Raw genomic sequence first — 22068 nt, 5'->3', positions numbered from 1 at the left:
ATGATAGCCCTGTTCAAATATTTGAAGGGATGTCATATTGAGGAGAGAGCAAGCTTGTTTTCTGCTGCTCCAGAGACTAGGACCCAAAGCAATGGATGCAAACTGCAGGAAAAGAGATTCCACCTCAACATTAGGAGGAACTTCCTGACAGTAAGGGCTGTTCGACAGTGGAACAAACTCCCTCGGAGTGTAGTGGAGTCTCCTTCCTTGGAGGTCTTTAAGCAGAGGCTGGATGGCCATCTGTCGAGGATGCTTTGGTTGTGATTTCCTGCATGGCAGAGTGTTGGACTGGATGGCCCCTGTGGTCTCTTCCAACTCTATGATTCTATGATTCTATCTTGGGTTTCTTTATCACAGGGTTGGGGATAATGAGAGTCTCCAGACATTGTTGGACTGAAACTCCTAGCATTCTTCCCCAGTGGCTATGTCTCCTAGCATGGATAGTAGTTACAGTCCAGCAGCATCTGGAACGTGGCATGATGCTCACTCCTGTTTTAGCAAAAACTGAAACTCCTGTTTGTGGCATGTAGAGCAGTTATTTTTTCCAGGGCTACTCAAGATATGTTATTCTCCAAATGGTGATATCCAGGTGCTAGAAATATATACTACTACACAAACTGAGCCTTCATCAAATTATTGACCAGAATTTTTTTTTTGTTACACAGAGCACAGATAATCTGATATAACAAATGTGTACATGTTGCATGCAACATGTAAACATGTAACTTGCAATGTTACATGTAGAATAAAAACAATAGATAAATATTACAAATGTACAATATTGCAACTTTACAGTTGGGAACATTTCCTCTCTCTTTTTTACCATTTAAAACTGAGCAGATCTTAAAAATCATTTTAAAAATATGATGTAGTTGCCAAGTGTGGATAAAATTAACTTGGAGCCCTGATTCTACTAAAAAATACCAACAGACTGCACACATAACTAGAAGTATCCAGCACCAAAAGTGGCTTGGTAAATTGGGCCTATGCCTTTTGTATCTTTTCCTGCTTGAGCCTGTATCAGTCTCTGATGGACAGACCTGCTGCTGAAAAGCCAGGGACTAATTTTAGTCAGCTTAATTCATGTTTTCCACCACTGATTCCAAGATGCTGAGGAAATGTATGTGGGATAGGATACTCTTAACCACAAATACTTACAGTTCATTGACACTGAATGCTGGTACCGAACAGTTTTCCTGCTTTAGCAATGTGAAGGATTATCAATTCTGTGAGAGACTGAGACTGTAGATTCATTGCTGTGTGTGTGCATGTCTGTGTATGCACACACTATCAATTGCTTCGTATTAATATATAAAAATAGGCTGTTCAGCATGTCACACTGCTTACAATGTGTCAGATGAGTTACGTTACCCTGAAAGCTCTCATCACTGGAGAAGCAGGATAAGTGTGTTCATAATAGGCTATGGCAATCATTGGAAGTTGTTGAAATCAGTATTTAGTAAAAGACTTCTTAAACATTATACATGAAGTAAGGTGAGTGGTAAGACTCTTAAGTGTACACATTGCTATGTAAAATGCAAGGTGTATAAAATCCAAATGGGTTGGAGGTTGGAGGTTCAGTAAATGACTGGGAACAAATCTGTATATTTTCACCTATTTTCTCCAGTTTTGACTGGTGAGGGGCCAGTAACTTAGGGCTAGTGGTTAGCATTGGAAAGTCATTGCTGTTTGAACCTTAGTCTTGTTTGTCTACCAAAATCCTTTCATCACTGTTATAACTAATTTGCTACCCATCTAGGTTCTGCACCTAGATCTTTCTTGACTAACTATATTTTTCTAAGTCATCTTTTCCACTGATTGAAGGGTATTGTGATCCATTCTGTATCTTTCCCATTCCTTATGAATATTGCCATACTGCAAAATCCATACTATGCTGCAAAATGTGGGTGGGACTGCATCTGATCTTGGACCCTTGCCAAGTAAACCATTTCATCAGCCTTAGGGAAATCTGCATAGTCGTGCTTAGTGCAATTCTACCAGCTCTGAGAATTCTCCCAATTCTGAGGAAGCAACAGTGGTATCACACTGTAGATGTGTGTGATGAATCTTGCATTGGGATCAAATGGCTTCATCACTAGTTCCTGTGCTTTGCTGCCAGATCCACGTGTTTTCAGATCTGCGTTCTTCCATTCAGACTCTCCTTGGCACTGACGGTTTTATGAAGTGTGTAACAATACTTGTAATAGCGGCATGGCTTCATCAAAAGAGGTTCACAGTATTTCCCTACATAAGTAAGTTGGTTTTGGTAGCGAAGTCTGTGAGAGATCTGTACTGTCATACCCATGCAGTCCTATCTCATCTGGATGACCTTGGCTTTATAGTGACTCATCAGAAGTTCAACTTCTGTCAGTCTCAAATCATACATCTCATCAGCACAATTTGGGATTAAAGAACTGTAATATCGGAGCCATTGGCAATAATCTTTGAAAACTCCTGGAAAACAGGAGAGATCCCAGCAGACTGGCGGAGGGCAAACGTTGTCCCCATCTTCAAAAAGGGGAAAAAAGAGGATCCCAACAATTATCGTCCAGTTAGTCTGACATCAGTACTAGGAAAGATTCTGGAGCAGATCATTAAACAGAGAGTCTGTGAACATCTAGAAGGCAATGCCATAATCACAAAAAGTCAACATGGGTTTCAGAGAAACAAGTCATGCCAGACAAACCTGATCTCTTTCTTTGATAAAATTACCAGCTTGGTAGATGAAGGGAATGCTGTGGATATAGTATATCTTGATTTCAGTAAGGCCTTTGACAAAGTTCCCCATGACATTCTTGCAAACAAGCTTGTAAAATGTGGGCTAGACAAAGGAACTGTTAAATGGATCTGTAATTGGTTGACCGGCCGAACCCAAAGGGTGCTCAACAATGGCTCCTTTTCATCCTGGAGAAAAGTGACCAGTGGGGTCCCACAGGGCTCTGTCCTGGGCCCAGTGCTATTCAACATCTTTATCAATGACCTGGATGACAGAATTGGAAGCATACTTATCAAATTTGCAGATGATACCAAATTAGGGGGAATAGCTAATACCCCAGAGGACAGGATCAAGATTCAAAATGACCTGAATAGACTAGAAAGCTGGGCCAAAGCTAACAAAATGAAATTCAACACGGAGAAATGTAAGGTATTGCACTTAGGGCGGAAAAATAAAATGCACAGATATAGGATGGGTGACACCTGGCTGAATGAAACTACGTGTGAAAGGGATCTAGGAGTCCAAGTAGACTACAAGTTGAACATGAGTGAACAGTGTGATGCGGCAGCTAAAAAGGCCAATGCTATTTTAGGCTGCATCAATAGAAGTATAGTGTCTAGATCAAGAGAAGTAATAGTGCCACTGTATTCTGCTTTGGTCAGGCCCCACCTAGAATATTGTGTCCAGTTCTGGGCACCACAATTCAGAAAGGACATTGAGAAACTGGAGCGTGTCCAAAGGAGGGCAACAAAAATGGTGAAGGGTCTGGAAACCATGCCCTATGAGGAACGACTTAGGGAGCTGGGGATGTTTAGCCTGGAGAAAAGAAGGTTAAGAGGTGATATGATCGCCCTGTTTAAATATTTGAAGGGATGTCATATTGAAGAGGGAGCAAGCTTGTTTTCTGCTGCTCCAGAGAACAGGACCCGGAACAATGGATGCAAGCTGCAGGAAAAGAGATTCCACCTGAACATTAGGAGGAACTTCCTGACAGTTAGGGCTGTTCGACAATGGAATGCACTCCCTCGGAGGGTGATAGAGTCTCCTTCCTTGGAGGTCTTTAAACAGAGGCTGGATGGCCATCTGTCAGGGATGCTTTGATTTGGATTTCCTGCATGGCAGGGGGTTGGACTGGATGGCCCTAGTGGTCTCTTCCAACTCTATGATTCTATGATTCTATGATTCCTACTACAGAACAATTTCATCCACCATGCCTGGCTTTTGAGGGACAAAAGGGGGGTGCAATCTTGATAGGTTCAAGCCTTCATTAGTTCCATGGCATCCACCACTTTCGCAATACTTTTGGCCAGGCTTGCATGAGGCCTCTTCAAATCTTGCTCAGATCTGTGTTGGCTCCAGAGACCTACCTTCTGCTTCCTACTCAATCTCTCAAGAGCGATAGCATCCTCCTTGGACTGCTGAATGAATAAATCCAGCCTGTTCCTATGCATGCCTTTCAGATCGCCCATGAACACCTCTGTTCACAGTGCGTGCCTAAATACTCAAGTGATGTTAGCTATGGAGTTGTATGAAGAAGTATTTTAGGGCCCAAACAGACAGGCCAAAATAAAGCTGCTTCAGCCTCTTAGGATACATGCATCATTTAAACAGCATACTTCCAGAGTGACCCAAAGCAGCTTTATTTTGGCCTATCTGTTTGGGCCCTTCGATTGTCTTTTAATTGTAGTATATCTAAGGTTAAAATGGTATTTTGAACAAAAACTACTTGTATATTTACTGAATTTTGTCTTGAGGCCTCAAGAGCTAGGTTTGGGTTTGAACTTTGTAAAGGCACTAGAGAGGGATACCTTCTGTTGCTCCTGATTTCTGCCTAGCACTCAAATGATTGGGTATTTCCATGAGCACCAGCTTTTAATTTAAAGTTTTTGAAGCTGCTGAAACTCCCTTTGGTTGGCATGGATTGCAGTAGTTACAATGAATGTGGGGCTAAGGCTTCTGTTCATACTCCGAGCTCTATTTATTTAATTGTCACCATTTAACAAGGTGGCAGCAGTTGGTTAACTATTTTGTGTCAGTTGATATCAACAAACTCCACATACACACAGAAGTGCACACCAAAGGTCTGTCATCATAATGTGAATTTTTTGGGGGGATTGTAATTCTTCCACCCCCTCTTTCTTTCCTGGATATTAAGTGGTTGATACAAAACAACATACCAGGAATAACACTTGACCCTAATTTGTGACAGAGCAAATTCACACCATTCTTATTTGGCATCAAACTAAATTGCGGATAGATTGGAAATCAACCAAATAATCTTTCCTTGGCACCCTTTAATAGTTGGTGTGGTTCAGCAAACAGCAGATGCCTCACATTTCCCCAGCTCAGTTAGTTAGTTAGTTAGGCCTGTTACAGACAGCCAAAATAAAGCTGCTTCGAGTCACAATGGAGGTATGGTGTTTCAATGATGCATGCGTCTTAAAAGTCCAGAAGCCACACCAAAGCCATGCTCCAGTCTGGAACGTGGCTTTAGTGCGACTTCTGGACTCTTAGGACGCATGCATCATTGAAACATCATACCTCCACTGTGACTCGAAGCAGCTTTATTTTGGCTGTCTGTAACAGGCCTTAGTTAGTTAATATGTCATCTTTCTCCCAAATTAGACCCAAGGCAGCTCACAAAAGATGCTTAAAAATCAACAACAGTAAAACAGAACAATTTAAAAACACAATTAAAATGCCATATTGAAAGAACAAGTAAAGAAATTCAAAATCCTTAAAATACTATGTTAATATAAAACCAGATATAAAACCAAAAACATACCCAAGCAACTGCTCCAATAAGAAGCCTTCCTGGACTCAATTATGTATCAAAAGCTCGCTTGAAAAGAGAAGTTTTTACTTGCCAGTGAAAGGAGAGCAGAGAAGTGGCCAGCTTATCCTCCCACGAAGGTGAGTTTCAAGGGATGGGAGCAGCCACTGAGAAGGCTCTCTCATGCCCTTACCAAAAGATCCTGTGATGGTGGTGGGACTGAGAGAAAGCTTTCCCCAGAAGATCTTAAAGTTCTGGTAGGTTCCTACGGAGAAATATCATCTTTCAAATAGTTTTTCATGTCAGCATGGCAGGGAGGAAATGCTTGTTCCTGGATTCTCACCTTTGACTCCTGTGTGAATTTCAATGCCATAATCCTTAGGATTTTGAGGAGGAATTCAGTAAGTATGGCAAATGCATTTTGTTCAAAAGACTTTTATATCTTTGAGCATATTACAACAAAAGTAAGAGCCCTTCACTAATATATTAAAAACATCTCTTTCCTGTGCTAATTGTACTTTTTTACTTTATATCAAATAAAACTCAATAAATATTTTTTTAAAGTCTAAGAACACAAAGAATTAATCAAAGCTTATAATGGAAACACACATTTGTCCTGTATCTTCAGTATTCAGGATTTCCAAGACAAAATCTTCTTCTGAGCAATGTAATTCCCAGACAGAACTGAATATTAATCCCAGCACTATTAACATCTTTAGTAGTTGGCACTGATCTGAGTAGCAGCTGGATTTTAACTGCAGAGCATCTAAAACAACAGTTTAGGACAGACTTTCCCCATTAACCCCATGGTGAAGTGGACTCAGTCTACGAAAGCGTATGCTACGAACTTATTTTTCTCAGTTTGTCTCAAAAGTGCTACAAGATCCCTTTGCGTATTGATTTTCCAGACTAATAGAGCAATGTCTATGAATTCTCACATTCGCTCTAGATTTCAAAGATATAGCCGTGTTAGTCTGTAGAATTAGTACGTAGAGAGATCTTGTAGCACCTTTGAGACTAACTGAAAGAAATTGGCAGCATGAGTTTTAGTAGACCTCAGTCTACTTCTTCAGAAATGCATCTGAGGAACTACGTACTGATTCTACAGACTAACACGGCTATATCTAATCCATTTTGACACAACTTTACCTGCCATGGCTCAATGCTGTGGGATTCTGGGAATTGTAGTTTTGTGAGAGAGCCTTGCTGCCACAGCAAACTACAGTTCCCAGTAATTCCATAGCATTGAGCCACGATAGTCCAACTGGATTATTTCTGCAGTGTAGATGCAGCCTAAAATAGGTTATACTGTATATACAGACAAGGCGTTAAACTAATTGTGACTTGCTAAAGTACTTGCTTCCAGAGTGCCTATACTACTTCCACAGCTCCTTTGTTTCTCTTTGTGTGCTTTCTCCCTCTGTATTAGTATCTCATCCACAGGGTTGAGATTGACTCGAGCGTGGTTAATACCAAAAATTAGGTGTACCAGTTGAGTGATGTTATCATGTATTTCCTGAATTCTTAACCATCATTTAACACTGATGATACAAGTTTTCTTGACACATTTAAGAAGAACAGTAGTTCTATAAATCAACCTGACAATACCTAAAAAGAAAACTCTTCAGTCAGCAGGGTGATCTTATGTGGTGATAACGAAGCTTTGAAGCTTTGAAGCTCTAAGGGAATCACTCTTTATTTTTGTTTACATATAAAGGCATATGCACAACACAGATTGGCATTTTCCAAATGGATTTTACTATTTGGAGAAGTACTTTTTAAAGGTACTACAAGAGCTGCTTGTCATACTGGTGTCTGGGACATACATGTCTAATGGAGGCACAAAAGTTTTAGCTGCTGAAATTAATTCTCTGAAAGAGCCTTTGTTTTGGACAGGTGTGCACTCCCCTCTGTATTTTCCTAAACAGTCTTTGAACTCTTATCCCTTTCATCCTCTGTAACCTAACCACCCTCAAATAAAGTCATGCATGTATTTCACCAACAGCCCCAGACACAAGTGTGAAATCCCTTCAAACATTCATTATGGCTTAAACTTTCAGTTTAAGTGACATTCTTTTTGAAGGCACGAGTCACACTTTTTAAGAGCATGGAAGCATGCAGATCTATATCTGCTGTGTCCTGTTTCTTAACATACTAAAAATCTTTGTGTGTGTGTGTTTGCGTGTGGTGCAAGTGAGGTTTTGGGGTTCATTAAATCATATTTTATTTTTAAAAAGAACAATAGTTATCTGGGACTGTTTTGCTTCCACTGGGTGTCTGATTGCCCAGTTAATCTCTCTTAACACATTCTCATTGATCTTCTGTTGGAGCAGCTGAAAGTCTCTTTTAAGCATGGCAAACTTTTATAAAGTATATTCCTGGTAGTAAAGCCTAACTGGGGTAAGTGCCAGGCTATTCTAAGAGAGACTCTGTTCTCCAAACAGCAAAAGTATTTTATTTTGTCAGGTGGACTTATTGTTTGAGTATGTAGTTTGTTCCTATGGTAGAACTGATGAAATTTCTCGTTAGTGAGACAAACCAGTTCACATGATAAACTCTACTGGTATGAAGTTAATGTTCCAATTCTAGTTACTTGCCTAAAGACTTACTTTTAATTTGGTTGCCAAAAGCAGATACTTTTGGCTGTTTTCATTGTCTACAGTTCTTAAATCTAATTTAACTATAAAGTGTTAATAATTTTGGTAGACTGCCCTCACTGAAATTTTACAGATATTAAGAGCCTGAGTATTTGCTGTGGACTCATGCACATCCATTCTTTCTCTTTTCATTAATCATGATTTGATGTTCAGTAAGCATTTGCATTAACCATGGCTAGTAGTAACCAAGATTTTCTTAACTGAGGTTTCCAGATGTTTTCCAAACCATGATTATGAAGCAGTTCTAATTCATCTTACTTTTCATTAGTGTCAATGTATACCTGACCATTCACTCTGGTTAAGGCAAAAAGAGTGCATTTGTGAAGGAAGGGGAGAGTATGTGAGCTCAGAGCAGATTCTGACATCCTATATTTGATAAAGAATTAGAAATATTACAGCTTTACTAGTTTGCCATTGTGATGTAAAGAACGACTATAGAGATTTAACAAAGATTAAAGGAAATAAATTACCTACAGTAGGGATGTGAAATTGTGGCGTTCCAGATGTTGGACTTCAACTCCCATGAGTGTTACTTTTCATGGCACAGGAGTTGTAGACTAGTAATATCTAGAGGGTCACCCATTTCACATCCCTAAGCTAGGACATTTTTTGGCCTATATGACAATACAAGGCAAAGAGCTAGGCATAAATCAAAGATTAGCTGTGTTAGCCTGTAGAATCAGTATGTAGAGAGATGTTGTAGCACCTTTAATACTAACTGAAAGAAAGAAGTTGGCAGCATGAGCTTTTGTAGCTTCAGTCTACTTTGTAATACTGATGAAGTACAGTTGAGTCTACGAAAGCTCATGCTGCCAACTTATTTCTTTCAGTTAGTCTCAAAGATGCTACAACATCTCTACATACAGGTAGGCCTAGTGATTAAAATTTAACGTTTGTTTTTAATTTTTATATTGCACTGTAAGAGGCAAGCATGCCCAAACTCTGAGCACATGGAACATAACCATAATCAACATTTGTTACAACAGAAAACAGTGATGAATGTACAAGAAAAAACACCATCTTATTTGTTGTAGATTATGGAGTTCATGCTTGGTACTGTAACCAGCTATTAAATTCAGCTTAAACACATATTTCATATAAAAGCCCCCCCCTCTCTTTTGAGGTCTGTCTGGGATTTATATAGTAAGGAAGAATGTTAATTTTGTGTATCCTAGCTGAGATAACTAGCTGTCTGTGGGGTCAAGGTACTGACATCAGAGGCATTTCTGAACAAAGATGTTGCAGTTGGTGCGTGGATGGCACTACTGTCAGCTGTTGTGTGACCTCGCATAAATAGTATCATCACAACTTTAATCTTTCGGGTGTTCAGAGGTAGTGTGCATATTTCTGTTTAACCCCTGGACACATGCTGGCATGCGTGACCCTTTAACAATTCCTGTTCCTCTGTCTATCCGAGCCACCTTGGCTCCAAATAGTCTAGGAGAAAAGCCAGTAGTTGTGTACATCCATTGTTCATAATACATTGTGAAAATACTAAAACTTGGTCCTTTTTTATGTAACTTGTGGAGAATTTGGCATATACATTATGGTCCCTAATCGGATGTTGTGAACCTATGAATTCCCTTTTGACACCTGAAAATTTATCTTATGCAGAGATATGAAAGAGGAAGTACACATGCATTCGAGTATATCTACATACTTCATGTCTTTGGCAGTTTTAGCCAGTGAACTGAATTTTGTTTTATATTCTGATGCCATACTAGTACGGATTTGGATTCTGCCCTTTCTTTGTAGTATATAAGCATACTGCCCTGACCAAGACCTTCTTAACCTCCAAGAAAATACTGCATCAGGCACCTTCAGACCATTCACTGGGAAACACCACTAAGATGATACTATTGTTCCACTGCTATAATGTAGTTTGTAACTACTGTCATGAACATGCAGACTTTAAAAATCCATTTAGTTAGAAATGGAAACTTTTATTGGGACTTCATATAGTATATTTCTGTCAAACTAATTCTATTTGGATGACCCATACTAAAACTTCTTCCTTTTTGCCAATGTTAATTCTTCTCCAAATAAATTAATTCTAGCCCATTTATTTATTCTCTTCATACAGGATTTTTCTCTGCAGTATATATGAGCAATTTGGTGTAGTGGTTTGAACATTGGATTATGACTCTGGAAACCAGGGTTTGAATCCTGACTCAGCCATATAAACCCTTAGACACACTCTCTCAGCCTCAGGGTGGCAGTGGCAACCCCCCTCAAAGAAACTTGCCAAGAAAACCCTGTGATAGGTTCACCTTAGTGTCACCATAAGTTGGTAATGACTTGAAGCAACAGAACAACAACAACAACAACAACAACAACATAAAACCGATCAGAGTTTGCAGAGACAGTTTTTTTATATTGAGAAATCATAACTCTTCCTTAAACCACTCCCAAAAATGTCTTTTCATGCCATTTGAATTTTGTACTTTGTAATTTGAATCCATTTTTTTGTGCCCTGGTCTCTAAAGCAGCAGAAAACAAGCTTCTCCATCTTTTATGATAGTGCTTCTTAAATTTAATCTCAGTGGGCCAGCAGGGGTTTTTCACCAGTTTGTTGACTAGGAACTGGCATCATATTTGTGCCCATGGGCTACAACTATTTCATTCTTTACTTTTTTGTGGGTTTTTCGGCCTATGTGGCCATGTCTTAGAAGAGTTTATTCCTGACGTTTCCCCAGAATCTGTGGCTGGCATTTTTAAAGAATGCTCAGAAGATGCCAGCCACAGATGCTGGCGAAAAGTCAAGAATAAACTCTTCTAGAATATGGCCACATAGGCCGAAAAACCCACAAAAAACTATGGATGCCAGCCATGAAAGCCTTTGACTTCACATAGAATCATAGAATCATAGAGTTGGAAGAGATTGCAAGGGCCATCCAGTCCAACCCTCTGCCATGCAGGAAATCCAAATCAAAGCATCCCCAACAGATGGCCATCCAGCCTCTGTTTGAAGACCTCCAGGGAAGGAGACTCCACTACACTCCGAGGGAGTGTGTTCCACTGTCGAACAGCCCTTACTGTCAGGAAGTTCTTCCTAATATTGAGGTGGAATCTCTTTTCCTTCAGCGTGCAGCCATTGTTCCGGGTCCTGTTCTTTGAAACTCACAGTGGTCTAGCAGTTAATGGTTCACAGACTACCACTGGTCAGTGGTCTGCCACTTTAAGTAGTGTGGTTCTACATGACATCCCTTCAGATATTTAAAGATGGCTCTTTTATCACCTCTCAGAGTTCTGTTCTCCAAGCTGAACATATACAACTTTCCAAAGTGTTATTCCCAGGGCTTGGTTTCTAGACTTTTTACCCTATTGTTTGTCTTCCTCTGAACACATACCAGTTTGTTAGACTTCTTTTTGAACAGTGGTGCACAGAACTAGACACAGTATTCCAGATGACAGCAGACATTTTATCTCTTGATCTAGATCTATACTCCTGTTGATACAGCCTAAAATTTCACTGAAATTATATCCTTATTTGTAATTTTAACTGATTTGTTTAGGTCTTATTCTCTAGAAAAATTCTCCCACTTCTGGCACTTTGTCTCAAGAACAGATTGCATGGTATTGAATATGATGACTTTTTTGTGCCAGACAAGTAGAGAATTTGAAGGTGGGTTTTTTTTTTTTGGTGGGGGAGGGGAAAACATTTTTTCTTTATTTTTTTTTTATAAATGAAGGAATACCCTGAAATTTTGGAGAAATTTGGGGAAAAAATAACCTGTGCTATTAGGATTCTTTACAGGTTGAAAGTTTATTTTATTTTGCTTAACAGTGGGTTTTAAAATTTACACAGTACAAATTTCTCCCATATTTTATAATTTACCGTCATAGGACCAATTATTTTCTCTCTCCCCTCCTCCCCCCTTTTCCCCTTATTCTGTCCTGGAAAATAGAAATATACACTACCTTTTCTTGCTCTGTTTTTCTAATTTAATCCATGCTGTATTTTGTATCATATTCCACCAGTACAATTCTTAACAATTGAATTGCCTCAAAGTATAATTTAACTGAGGGTTGATAATCACCCTGTTTCTTTAAAAGCATAACATGTATAATTTGGTTTAATAGACAATTATGTTTAGCATATTAAAAGTACAGTTTATTGAGACAATAATTACAAATTGATTTTTTCTTTTACTTTTCAATTTTTTGTTACAAATGCAAATGCCTGAATTGTATGGAAAGTGTTTGGTTTTGATAGTTTATTAGGAGCAGACAAAGAATGTTTCAATAAAGAAAAAATCTGTCTCCTACTTCTCTGTAGTGTTAAAGAGACATAAAGTGTTCATTCCCATACAAAGAACTGAGAAAGCGAAACCATGACCAGGAATTGTAACAATGGCCTGTTACAGACAGGCCAAAATAAAGCTGCTTCGAGTCACTTTGGAGGTACAGTGGTACCCCGGGATACGAAAGCACCGCCTTACGAAATTCCCGGGATACGAAAAAAATCCATAGAAAAAAACTGTTCCGGGTTACGAAGGTTATTTCGGGTTACGAAAAATTTTTTGGTGCTTTTCGGCGCTTTTTCGCACGAAATCGCGGCTTTCCTGCGCTAGCGCCTATGGCTTTTTCGGCTTGCGAAGGTTTTCGGGTTACGAATGGCGCCGCGGAACGAATTAAATTCGTAACCCGGGGTACCACTGTATGGTATTTCAATGATGCGTGAGTCCTAAGAGTCCAAAAGCCACACCAAAGCTGCACTCCAGTCCTTAGGACTGGAGTGTGGCTTTGGTGCAGCTTTTGGACTCTTAGGACACATGCATCATTGAGAGACCATACCTCCAAAGTGACTCGAAGCAGCTTTATTTTGGCCTGTCTGTAACAGGCCAATGATACCATATATTGTCTTATATAAAAGTCTTCTGTACTTAATTTTTGAACTAATTGTGGGGCAGGGAAAATTTATTATACTTCTACTACTGCTACTACTATTATTATTATTTCCAACCTGCCTCTCCCCAAGGGTTGATGTGGGGTACAACATAAATTGAAACACATAAAACCACTTGAACACATTAAGTTAAAACACATAAACCTAAGACATATTAAAATCACCCAACATAACATTAAAATTTGCCAATTTAAAATTAATAGTTTAGAATTGACTATGTAAGCCTGCTGAAAGAGATAGGTCTTTAATACCATTTTAAATTTAGATAGTGTATTCAGCTGTTGAATATTTTGTTATCTTCCGGAAACCCTGCTTTCTCAAACAAAAGTAGGGGAAGGTGAACTGCAGTTCTTAGGCCTTAAGCAAAAGGACACAATAGCATGGAACCAAGCCCATGCTATCCAAACCCAGGTCAGTCCTCTGGCTGGCATGGCACCAGGTAGGTATTTACATACCCACCCACTGTCATTCCATGGACCCGCTACTATCTGTATAACAATTTTGGAAGCAGCATATTTTTAGACCAGGGTTCAAATCCCCACTTGAGTATGACCTGCCCAAAGTCGCCACTGGGTGACTTTGGGGAGGTCATATTCCTCAACCTCAGAAGATGGCAATGGCAACCCTCTTTTGAAGAAACTTGCCAAGAAAATCCCATGATAGGTTTGCCTTAGGGTTGCCATGAGTCAAAAATGACTTGGCGGCACAGAACAACAACAGCAAAACATGTTACTATACAACTGAGATTTACTCTACTACATAACAATGTATTAAATATTTTTTCCTGTATTTGTACAGCAAACATTGGCCTGTTCCATTTTAACGGCATTACTGAGTGAGTTCTCAAGTTCAAGTAAAACCAGTAACATTGGGCTAAGCATGGAGTTCCATGGTAACTGCAAGCGAATATTTCAGGTAAATGGGTGGTGTATCTTTGTAGAAGAAATGTAAATAAAGAAAATCCAATTTTGTATATTAATATATATGTGAAAATTAAAAAAAAACATTCTGTATCATCTATACCCAGTCTTGTGCTATAGCTCCCAGCATTCCAAACCACTTGTCATGCTGCCTGTGGTTTATGGGAATTAAAGTCTGGAGCATCTGAAGTATCACCAGGTTAAGGAAAGCTGGTCTATACACAACAACATCTATTGAATAGATAAAATGAGTAGTTAAGTAAGGGAGCCTACTACCCTTCTCCACCTCCCACCCTAAATAAGTTTGATAATTCTACATTTGTTGTTTGAAAAGAGATATTTGTTGATAATTTGCACCATAGTTCAGTGTACGTTCTTACATTCAGAAGGTGTTGGGTGCAGTTGTTGGCATCTCCAATTAGGGCTGAGGGAAAGCCCTGTCTCAAAGCCTGGAGAATTACTGCTTCTCAGGTTAGGAAATTATAGTGTTCAGGTTAAGAAATTATAGTGTTTGGATTGCATGGAATACGCAATAGTTATTCGTTTTTTAGTGTAATAGTTTACATTATGTCCCAATTAGAAATGAATAAAAATTTGTTCTTACTGTGCCTAGGAGGATGATCTCCGTCAGATTTTCATGCTTACAGTAGAGGTTCTGCAAGAATTCAGTCGACGTGAAAATCTTAATGCTCAAATGTCTTCAGTCTTTCAGCGTTATCTTGCACTAGCTAATCAAGTCTTAAGCTGGAATTTTCTTCCTCCTAACTATATCCTTTTAAAGATAATGTATTAATAAATGTCACGTGTTCATGACAAAAATATATACATTTCAGAATTCTTACTCTATTATCACAAATTAGTTTTGTGTTGCATACCAAAACTGGAAATGGTTATGAGTTAAAACTGGATTGCTAGGTCCCCTGATTTTTGGTCACTCCGGGAGGAAGACACTGCAGCTGCCATTTTGAGGACCTGAGGTAAAGTTCTTTGGGGGCATTTGATTTTGTTTTGTGGTGGCTGTTCATATATATAATTTAATTATTTCCTTTGTATGTCGCGTTTCTCCCAAAAGGGACTCCCCCTCTCTCTATACACAAATGCACACACACACCTAGATAGATAGATAAATAGAGGATTTGTGGTTATACACTTCTCTGTGTGTATGAATGAGAGATAGATAATTTAAAAATAAAAATACTTCTTATACATCAGAAGACTATAAAAGAAGAAGAAAAACAAGTCTTTGTGGGCAGAAAGAATCCATATCCAGAGCCTGGGAAGTTTTTTGTTTTATTTTTTTACTATAGCTCCAAGAATCCTGCAGCCCCATGAGAGCTGAACTGTAATGGGATATAAAAGCAAAGAAAGGAAAGGGGAGCAAAGCCATGTAGACCTTTCAAGGTATTAACAAGGAGTCAATGTTGGGATGGGGCAGCAGGGTCAATAGCATATTTAGAATTTAAGACGGGTGCCATATGAGCCATGCTATGGAGAGAGTGAATAATTTGATAGCAGAACCATTAACTATTATTTTAGAAAAAAATACAGGTATATCTCAGTTAACGAAGTAGATGTGTTCCTGGGCATTACTTCTGTAATAGCAAATTTGGCACCACAGGCAAATATAGTGAAAATCATTTGGATATGTTCCTACACCAGGAAAAAAAAGAAGAGCAATTCGGCATATTTCAGCAATGTTTTATCCAAAACTATGCACATGTTAAATGAAACAACTAGGTAAGTCTTGCATACGTTTTTCTAAAAAATTGCACATGCTACAGACCACTTGAAAGCTTCTTCCAAAATGTATCTAGGGATGAGGGTTTTCCCTCCTTTCATGAGCTTGCACTTTTTTATGATTTCCATTTTGGTGGCTAGATTTATGCTTTTTTTTAGCATGCTAGGGGCAGCTTGTGAGGCAGGTTTATCTAATTCCTCTATTTCTCTTGGGTTTGTTCTTCACACATGCTAAGTAAGGGATTCCGGAGGTAGTGGTTCTTTACCTTGCCTATTGTAGGCAGGCAAATATAGTTACCGTAGGATAAACTAGTGTAGAATATCATTCTTTCACAGCTTAAACATTATTGCATTGTTTACTGCAGACACAATGCTACAACCTGATACTGAAAGTTTGTGTTTCTTCAGTCCTTCTTCACCATCCTTTCAATGTCTGAGCCAGGCAGAGGACAAGGAAGAGAAGGAAGGGCTGGGCTGGGCTGGTATAAAAAGACTGCAAAAAGAAACTTCTTTGTCACAGGCTTTGTTAATTGAGGTGTGCTTGTACTTATTTTTATCAGATTGATTGATTGATCAGATTGTAATAACTTTAGAAAGGTTTAAAAAGTACCTTGAGATTCTTACAGAGGCTGTTTTTTTGATAGCCAACTCTGTATTTTAAAAACAGTGATTAGAATATATCTTGTTGGAGCATTTTAAAGCAAGAGTGCTTGATTCCTGCATGAATGAATGATACCCTCAGGGTTAAAAAAAAGTCATTCAAAAAGTTTTTTCTGCCCCTCTAGAGTGGTGTGGAGGGATTTTTGCTATGTTTTTGAAACTGTCTGAACCATTTTAGGACCAGGAGGAGTCTTTTTTTAAATGAGAAGGGGAAAATTCCTTCACTAAACACCAACATTGTTGCACTGTGTGATAATGCTTGTAATTTTCAAGCCCCCTCCCCCAAATTTCTAGTAAGATGTAATTTACAGCTATAAGTTGGAAACTAACCAAGTGCCCTGGGGTTTTGGTCCACCTCAAAAGCAGTGCCGTGCATTTTAAAAGGACATTTATGTTAGCTAAGAGGCTTTATGCTTATGGTTAAAACAGGACACTTTCTCCAGCTTTATTTTGGAAAAAAGGAGTCAAATTATGTGAGTGATGAGTACAATAGGATGACACACAAAGAGCATTCTGGATAATTGGAATATGTTTAATGTATTGTCCAAGGCCTTGTTCAATGACCAGAGATATCTATGCCAAAGTGCCTCCACTGGACTTTCATTGCTGTTGACAATACAACCGGGTTTGAATGTGTCAGGATGTGCATTCACAATCAGTGGCTGGGGGCAATGAGTTCCTGGTCATCATCTGTCTGCAGTCATGCAGGCTGGAAAAAGGAATACCCAGTGAGTACACCAAAGATCCAGGTGAGTGACAATTTCTCAGACTGTGCAACAGCAGATGGATGGTACTCAGGACTTCCGTACCTCCACCTCTACCCCAAACATTGAGTGGCCATGAGAGCATGCCCCAAAACCTTTAAGTTGGTGTTGCATGATGTACTGTTGTATAAGAAGGCACTGTTTACCTCTTTCTGCAATTACCAAAAAGGGACATGCCCCCACACAATGGGCAGTTAGGCTTTGCATGTGTCACAAATTTATTCTGTCAATTAATAGATTTTTATAACTTGAATAGTATTGAATGTAAACATATATTTGTTCAATGCATATTTTCATTGCACAGATAAATATACAATATGATTATTTACCATGTAGTGGTCTGGGTGTTGGACAAAAACTTGGGAAGTCCACAGTTCAAATCGCCACTCACACAATGAAACCCACTGTGTGATTTTGTGCAAATCACACTCTGTAAGCCTCAATGGAAAGCACCCTCTGAATAAAGAAAATCCTATGATAGGATTGCCATAAGATAAAGTCTAACAACAGAATTAGTTAGGCGTCAGAGTTGCACCTAATTTGTCCACCCCATCTGAAAGAAGCTACATGTACTGGGACCCAGAAATATACCTGATACCATAGTGCACCCTTATAGTTCCCTTAGAGTGGGCTTTCCCACTCCATATCTGTGGAGGGCTGCCCCACAGCAGCAGTGAAAGGGAGCAGATCTATACAATAGGGTGAATCACTGTGTTTGAGTGTACTGTCCTAGCTTAAAACTGTTAGTTGTAAAACTATGTGTTTAGGAAAATCAGCCACCTAGTGACTGAAGGTTTCAAAACAGAAACATTAGAATTAATAAACCAAATAACCCCTGGGCACACTTTCCAAGGATCACCTTAGTGTGCATAGCAAGTTTTGATTATATGGTCTTGGGAGTTATGGCTCTGAGAGACCGATAAATGCACACACTTTTATTTTTATAAGCAATTTTTTCCCATTAGGTTTCTCATTTTATAGGAATGTTGCTTAATCTGGAATAGTAGCCTCACCAAATTTACTGGATGCCCTTTATTTCAGATCCTAAAACTCCTATTTACTTGGAAGTAATCCCCAATAATTTCTTTTTGAGCAAATGTTTGTAGGACTGGGCTGTAAACTCCAGTTTGAAATATGCAATCTTTAATCTTACTGTGAACACTAGATAGATAGATAGATAGATAGATAGATAGATAGATAGATAGATAGATTTTGCTTTTCTGCAAAATGGGAAATTAACATATGTTAACTATGCAAAGCATGCCAGCCTATATACACAGGTTGGAAAAGGCTTGTTTTAAATTTCTATATAAACAGCTTATAAAAACAGCCAGAAACATTTTAAAATGTTTTCAAAGCATGTTTTACAGAAGTTTGCATACCTGCTGTGTGTAGTATCATTTCTATTTCCCTTTCTCCTCCTGTCTTGTTGGAATGATTATTAAAGCAATTGTGCCACTGTGGAATGTCTCGTCATTGTGATCAAACTGTTATCTGGCATTCCTAGAGCATTCTTTTTTTCAGTACTTAATACCTTTTATTCCTTGTCCTCATGCATGAATTATGCTGTGTATGTGAAGGGGCTTAAAGTTTGTTTCCATTGCATTCTTTCTGAATGGGACCTGTTGTATCTGGGATTTATTTTATATAAAAAAAAATCTAAATTGGAATGTTGTTGTTGACCTTGACACCAGATAACTAGGCAGACATTATATAGCTATGTTCGAATCCTCACAAAATGTGATGCTAAAGCCAACAGAGTCCTGGCGTGAGACCCTCCTGGACAGCAGAGTCATGGAGCTTTTCTTCACAGTAAGTCCTATTCTCCTGCAATGCTAACTTAGTAGCAAAAAGTCACTGTCATCTTCTGCTGCTGCTGCTTTTGGTACTTATTACATCTTTCTAAGATTGTTGTTGGATTTCTTTTCTCCCTCTTGGATGCAATAGAAGGAATTCAGGTAAGAGTTGTACAAATAAGTTTTGTGCTTTTCCAAACAGTATTTCCATAGGTTCCATTGTTTTTCAATAGATGCTGATGATGTGCCTGTATTTGTGCTCACTGAAATATTCACTAGAGTATGGGAAGGTTATTTTTGGGAGTGACTACAGCTTCCATAATCCCTCAGATAGGATCCTTAGCACTAGTACATATATTTTTGGACACTTGGTTGACACTGTTGCTTCAAAGATTTTGCTTGAGCAGTATAGGTTTATTCAGTTTCCATCTATAAGTAAAATTCAAAGAGATAGCTGTGTTAGTCTGTAGAATCAGTATGTAGAGAGATCTTGTAGCACCTTTGAGACTAACTGAAATAAAGTTGGCAGCATGAGCTTTTGTAGACTTTAGTCTACATCTGAGGAAGTACACTGAAGTCTACAAAATGCATCTGAGGAAGTATACTGAAGTCTACAAAAGCTCATGCTGCCAACTTGTTTCATTTAGTTAGTCTCAAAGGTGCTACAAGATCTCTACATCTGTATGTGATTTGTGGAATCAAAACAAACAGTCTAAAAACTTAAATGAGTTCTCCAATATCAATGGTCAGTCAAACTGTCAATAGTAAAAAGCACACTAATCTCATCCTGCTCTCCAGGAAGGCACCATGCTCATGCAGTACAGCAAAATCAAAATCAACTTAGCACTGTTTCCCATTGACAATTTCCTATGTAGATAATATTTCCAGGTACGAAACTTGTGTGTATACTATAGTAGGGGACAAACACAAATGAATTCGTTTTGTCTCATGTCTCAACAAATACAAGTGTATTTGTTTTGTCACTCGTGGAAAAGGTGCATATGGCTCTTCTACATAGAGCAGACTCCCCCATAGTATTTCTCATGAAGATGAACTGTTTTCCTTTTCAGGAAACATGTAGCCCAGTTCTGTCCACATCCAATGGAGCCTTTTTCTTGAACAATATGTTGCACCATTAAGTAATGAAAAGCTCCAGTTCTTCAGAAGTTAGTGGAAAAGAGCTATTCTTTTATTATTCAGGAAAATTTATGAAGAAAAGAGTTTGGGCTTGTCTCCCAAAATAGAATTCTGTATTGATGGAATTTGAGGCTATTGCTTTCAAAGCCAAGAAGTATATTTAAAACTTGTCTAGAAGATGATACTAAATCTTTTGTATCCCTTTCTAATTCTCTCAGTAGCTTTGTGGATACATACTTAATTTTTAAAAAATCTCACTAGAGCATTTTCAAAAAGGTGAAAAACTTACTGGCAGACTACTTAACAGCTGCACACAAAGTGAACAGCTGTCTAGACAACCCAGACAGTTGCTACTGTCAGCTGGGAAACCTCCTCAAGCAAATAGTTTTTGAGGCTACAGGTTAACCCTTTCTAATATAATTCTCTTTTAGGAAGCCTTCTGTTTGAAAAACCTACATTTTGATCTAAGATAATTGATTTTAAGAAATCAGGATTTTTGATGGAACACGACAATATTGATTATTGCTATGTTGAAATCAAATTAAATAAAAAAGAAAAAAAAAGAAATCAAGACTTTTCACAAGACAAATACTTGTTAAATATTAAATCTTGGTATTTTGTTAGATATCACCCATACTGATGAAATTGTGATCATTTTAGCATATCTGTGACTAATTATTTGAATCTCTAAAACAAAGTCTCTCCTGTTCTTACAAATGCTTTTTTTTATACCCGCATCATTTGTAAATCAATTCAAGCAGTGTATGGATTGATAAGTGTAATATATATATATATATATATATATATATATATAGTTGCATTGAACCTAGTTTTGTCTCAAAACTCACAGTGTGTCTTTACAAGAAGAGAATCTATTATTCTACTTTATGATCATATCTAATGTTTAATCTAAAACTATTTTAGATTTCTGTGATGGCCTTTAAAAATAAAATACATTAAATAAAAATAAAACCTCTCTCTTTTAAAATCTGAATTTTTAACCAGTTTACTTTTAATACTTTTCATTACTTTACTTTTCTTTTTTAATTTTTTTATATTTGAAAATATACTTGATTACTTAAAAAGCAAAATAATACAATACAAACCAACAAGACAAAAGCAAAAAGGGCAAAAGAAACAAAAATCGACATTACAATTTTCTTAAAACCCCCCCCCCCCCCCTTCTTTCCATTGTCTTCCTATTTTCAAGGCAAGATTTTCTGTTCCAGCTTTAATCAGCTATCTACATCTAAAACGAAAAACTACAAAGAGTGTGGGTTACTTTACTTTTCAAAGAAGTAGCTGGGTTAATCGGTTGCAGAATAAAAAGGAAGGAGGAAAAGAAAGAATCTAGCAGCACATTGAAAATTAACCAATTTACTTAACATGAACTATGGTCCAAAACACACTGCAGAAATAATGAAGTTTGAGATCACTTTAACTGCCCTGGCTCAGTGCTGAGTAAGTCTGGGTACTATAGTTTTATGAGACATTTAGCATTATCTATCAACTCTGGTACCGCAATAAACTATAATTCCCAGGATTCCCCAGCACTGAGTTAGTGCAGTTAAAGTAATCTCAAACTGGATTTTTTTCTGCAGTGTGTTTTGGCCCTATATCTGTGACAACTCATGTTAAAATAAATTAGTTTGAGAGGTGCTGTTAGATGCCTTCTTTTTCCTCACCTCCTTTCCTTTTCATCATTTTGTCTTAATGCTATATTCATTTTCTGAGCTGTACAAAAACTTGCATTATGGGTTTGCTATATAAATGTAGTAATAAAAAGGTAATAAAATAGCTTTATGTCATTATTATTGTTACTTAGATGCATTGTAGCTACTTCAGCCAATTTGTTTGATAATGACAAAGCACAGTGTTCTTCAGTATAATGTAACTGTAATGAATCCTAAGGCTAGTATGTCCTGATGCTGAATTCCAGATGCTATTCTACATTGCATCCAAGGATTTCTTTTAAAATAAATCCTTTGTGTCCCTATTT

General features: G+C 38.1%; 1 protein-coding gene across 3 annotated transcripts in view; it reads left to right on the top strand.

Annotated features, from left to right (window-relative positions):
* Positions 1-22068, top strand: part of XPO4 (exportin 4) — a 90677-nt gene that overhangs the window by 22131 nt on the left and 46478 nt on the right. For all 3 annotated transcript variants that reach the window (XM_042457813.1, XM_042457814.1, XM_042457815.1), the window contains exons 5-7: positions 13854-13970; positions 14589-14742; positions 18836-18948. In XM_042457813.1, coding sequence (XP_042313747.1) covers positions 13854-13970; positions 14589-14742; positions 18836-18948 — 384 coding nt within the window. The remainder of the gene's footprint in view (positions 1-13853; positions 13971-14588; positions 14743-18835; positions 18949-22068) is intronic.

Source organism: Sceloporus undulatus, chromosome 3 (genome assembly GCF_019175285.1).
Source record: "Sceloporus undulatus isolate JIND9_A2432 ecotype Alabama chromosome 3, SceUnd_v1.1, whole genome shotgun sequence".
Lineage (NCBI taxonomy): Eukaryota > Metazoa > Chordata > Lepidosauria > Squamata > Phrynosomatidae > Sceloporus > Sceloporus undulatus.
This window is presented reverse-complemented; position numbering and strand designations above follow the sequence as displayed.